This window comes from Lipotes vexillifer, unplaced genomic scaffold, assembly GCF_000442215.2.
Source record: "Lipotes vexillifer unplaced genomic scaffold, Lipotes_vexillifer_v1.1 scaffold1088, whole genome shotgun sequence".
NCBI classification, from domain to species: Eukaryota; Metazoa; Chordata; class Mammalia; order Artiodactyla; family Lipotidae; genus Lipotes; species Lipotes vexillifer.
This window is the reverse complement of record NW_006779738.1, coordinates 1,541,235-1,544,263: the sequence shown is the minus strand read 5'-3', so window position 1 is coordinate 1,544,263 and position 3,029 is coordinate 1,541,235. Positions and strand designations below refer to the sequence as shown.

Here is a 3,029-nt window from a genome sequence, read left to right as displayed (position 1 = left end):
CCTCGGAAGAGCGACCCTTCAGCCACAGCAAACGAGAGAGCTTGTCTGTCTGATGGGCAGGCAGTCCTGCTTGGATGGGTCGGATTGGAATGGGAGGCAGCACGCCGAGAGCGACCACCAGCACTCTGAGGTCCCGCGGGCTCCCTCAGCTGCCCCGCCCCCGCGCTGCCCGCCGCACCAGCTGCTTTCCTGGGAGGTGAGGGGCGAGCATCCCCCAGCCCACCGAGGGAGCACCGTGTGGGGCGCACTATGAGGATTTCCGGGAGAAAACAGCCCCGCTTACCACCGAGACCAGGCGGCAGCCACAGGGACCATTCTTTTCCTCACTCTGCGTACGCAAATTTAACCTCAAAAACACAAACCCTGTCTTTGGCATTTCTGGATTTAGAAATAAGCATCACCCCAGCATGACATTTTCAAGGAAAAACGCCAATTAGTTCATAGCCCCAGAGTCGTAAAGTTTATTTTTAATGTTTAAAAAGATTGGAACGTTTGTCGCTGTTGAAATAAAATAACTAACTTCTGCAAAACAACAAGTAATCATCAGCAGAGAGCGAGAGGTGTGGGGCTCCGTCCCAGGAGAAGGGGGCGACGCTGAACCCCTCGGGCGGCTCGGGCAGCGTCGGGGGTCTGAGCGGCGCGGAGGCGCGCGGCAGGGGGCGGGGCTCCGGGGGACTTGCGGCGCGGGTCAGGGGTCGGGGTGGGGGCTTGCGGCGCGGGGGCCGCGCAGTGCAGGGGGCGGGGCGGAGGCGCGCGGCACGGGGCGGGGCTCCGGGGGCGCGCGGCGAGGGGCAGCGGGCGACGTGGGGGCGCGCGGCGCGGCGCGGCGCGGGGGGCGGGACTCCTAGGGGCGCGCGGTGCACAGCCCGAGCGCGCGGGGCTGGCGGGCGCGGCGCTGCCAATCGCAGACAAAGGCCGCCCCAGTGAATCATGTGGTGCCGGGGGAGGAAGTGCGGCTTATTTTCTTTCCTCCAGTCGCCGGGCTCTGGGTGGAGCGCGATGCTCGGAGACCCTCGCGGGGGCGGCGGCGGCGGCCGCGAGCCCAGATGAAGCCCGAGCGCCCCGGCCGCGTCGTAGCGCCCCCGGCCCGATGGAGGCCCAGCCGTGGGACCCCCTACGCAACGACTCGCTGCCGCCTACGCTGACCCCGGCCGTACCCCCCTACGTGAAGCTCGGCCTCACTATCGTCTACACCGTGTTCTATTCGCTGCTCTTCTTGTTCATCTACGTGCAGCTCTGGCTGGTGCTGCGCTACCGGCACAAGCGGCTCAGCTACCAAAGCGTCTTCCTCTTCCTCTGCCTCTTCTGGGCCTCCCTGCGGACGGTTCTCTTCTCCTTCTACTTCAAAGACTTCGTGGCGGCCAATGCGTTCAGCCCCTTCGTCTTCTGGCTGCTCTACTGCTTCCCCGTGTGCCTCCAGTTCTTCACCCTCACGCTGATGAACTTGTATTTCACGCAGGTGAGTCTCGGGAGGCCGCCCCCGCGGGAGGCACCTGGAGGGCCCTCACCTGGAGGGGGCGATGGCAGCCGCCGGGGCGGGTCACAGAGCCACCGGCCTGAGAGGGTCCGGGGAAGAAGCATTGGTTCTGGGGTGGTCCGAGCCCTGTCCTACCTGCAGGCCTTTGTCCCAGGTAACGCTCTCCCATTCCCAAGGGAGGCGAAGGAGAAGGGACAGGATAGTGAGGGTTGGAGGCCACCCGCAGCCTCTGCCCTCAGCTCAGCATCACCCCGTGGGTATGGTCCTCCGTATGCGGGGAGCAGCATCTCCGTGCACACAGGAGAATCGGTATGATGGGAGGTGTGCCCCCCAGGGACACTCGAACCCTAGAGTTTTCCCTCTATCCCCTCATCCCAAAGGAGCTAACCCCCCAGCCCGGAAAGATCACCTGCACGTTGGCCTCCAGGTTGGGGCCAGACACTGGCTTTGTGAGGCAGGGTGGGACTGCCCTGGTTTGGATGGGATGTTTGGAGCCTCCAGAGTGGGAGCCCTGCTGAAGTGCAGCTTGCTAACTCATTCCACAGGATTGCTAAACGGCAGTCGGGGCAACACCCAGCTCCTGAGCTGATGCGGCGGGAGGTCAGGGTTGCTGTCTGAGCTCATCTGAGAGGCCCCGAGAAAAAGCCGTAGAAGTTTGCTGGGGCCCTTTTACAGGCACCTGGGAGTCGTTTTAGGAGGCAGATTGTTAGTAAGATAATGGGAGAACGTGCAAATTGACTTGGCTGCTGTGACGCTTGACTTAATGAAGTATAGTAATCGGAAAGTACTTTGCAAATACTGTGTAAAGCATTGCATAAAGGCGTAGTAGCACAATACCGTCGTCATCATCACTGACATCTCTGCTTCTCACTAGCTTTCCAAGCACTAAAATGCCCATTTTCACTAGGACCCTGCCCAGGGGTAAGGCACCAACCACATCACCTGGTAAGGGGAATTTGTGCCAGCAAGTATTCCATTCCTTTTAATAGCGTCCTTATTTATTAAAAGAAAATACTGTTGATTTAAAAAAAAAAAAAAGGAAAGAGAAAAGTTAGAAAACGGATTGCCCTGGTGTAGTGGGAGCCCCTGACTGAAAATTTGGAGGAAATCCTTTTGGCTAAAAACTAACATATGTACTCTTTAGTAGCTATTATAATCTTATCAAAAGGGATCTATACTCAAAGCCTTCTCCTTGGTCCAGTGTATCAGCATATTTTCCAGTCCACAAGTAATGTGTATCATCTGTCCAAATACAACTTTTAAACCCGAAAACCAGTTCAGGCAGTCAGCTACATTGCAGACACTCCGGCTTGTTCATTGGATGGAAAGGGCTGATTCCAGCAAGATACATAAGTCAGGTAGGTTGATGTTCCTTCAAGAACTGTGACGATGATCTGATTGCGTATTGAGATCTTTATTCTGGTCCCTTTCTGAGAAAAAAAGGATAGCGTAGAGCACTGCCATGGCTCTCTGGCACTCACATGCAAATTCTGCCCTCAGAGCTGGATTAGGGGCAGGGCTTCACATTTTCTGCACCATCTGGGCTGGTGAG

The 3,029-nt window shown here is 57.7% G+C and overlaps 1 protein-coding gene across 1 annotated transcript in view; it reads left to right on the top strand.

The window, feature by feature from the left end:
* The first annotated feature begins 1,066 nt into the window (after positions 1-1,066).
* Positions 1,067-3,029, top strand: part of GPR137B (G protein-coupled receptor 137B) — a 55,043-nt gene continuing 53,080 nt past the window's right edge. The window contains exon 1 of the mRNA XM_007452956.1: positions 1,067-1,459. Within this exon, the coding sequence (XP_007453018.1) occupies positions 1,091-1,459 (369 nt within the window). The 5' untranslated portion in view covers positions 1,067-1,090. The remainder of the gene's footprint in view (positions 1,460-3,029) is intronic.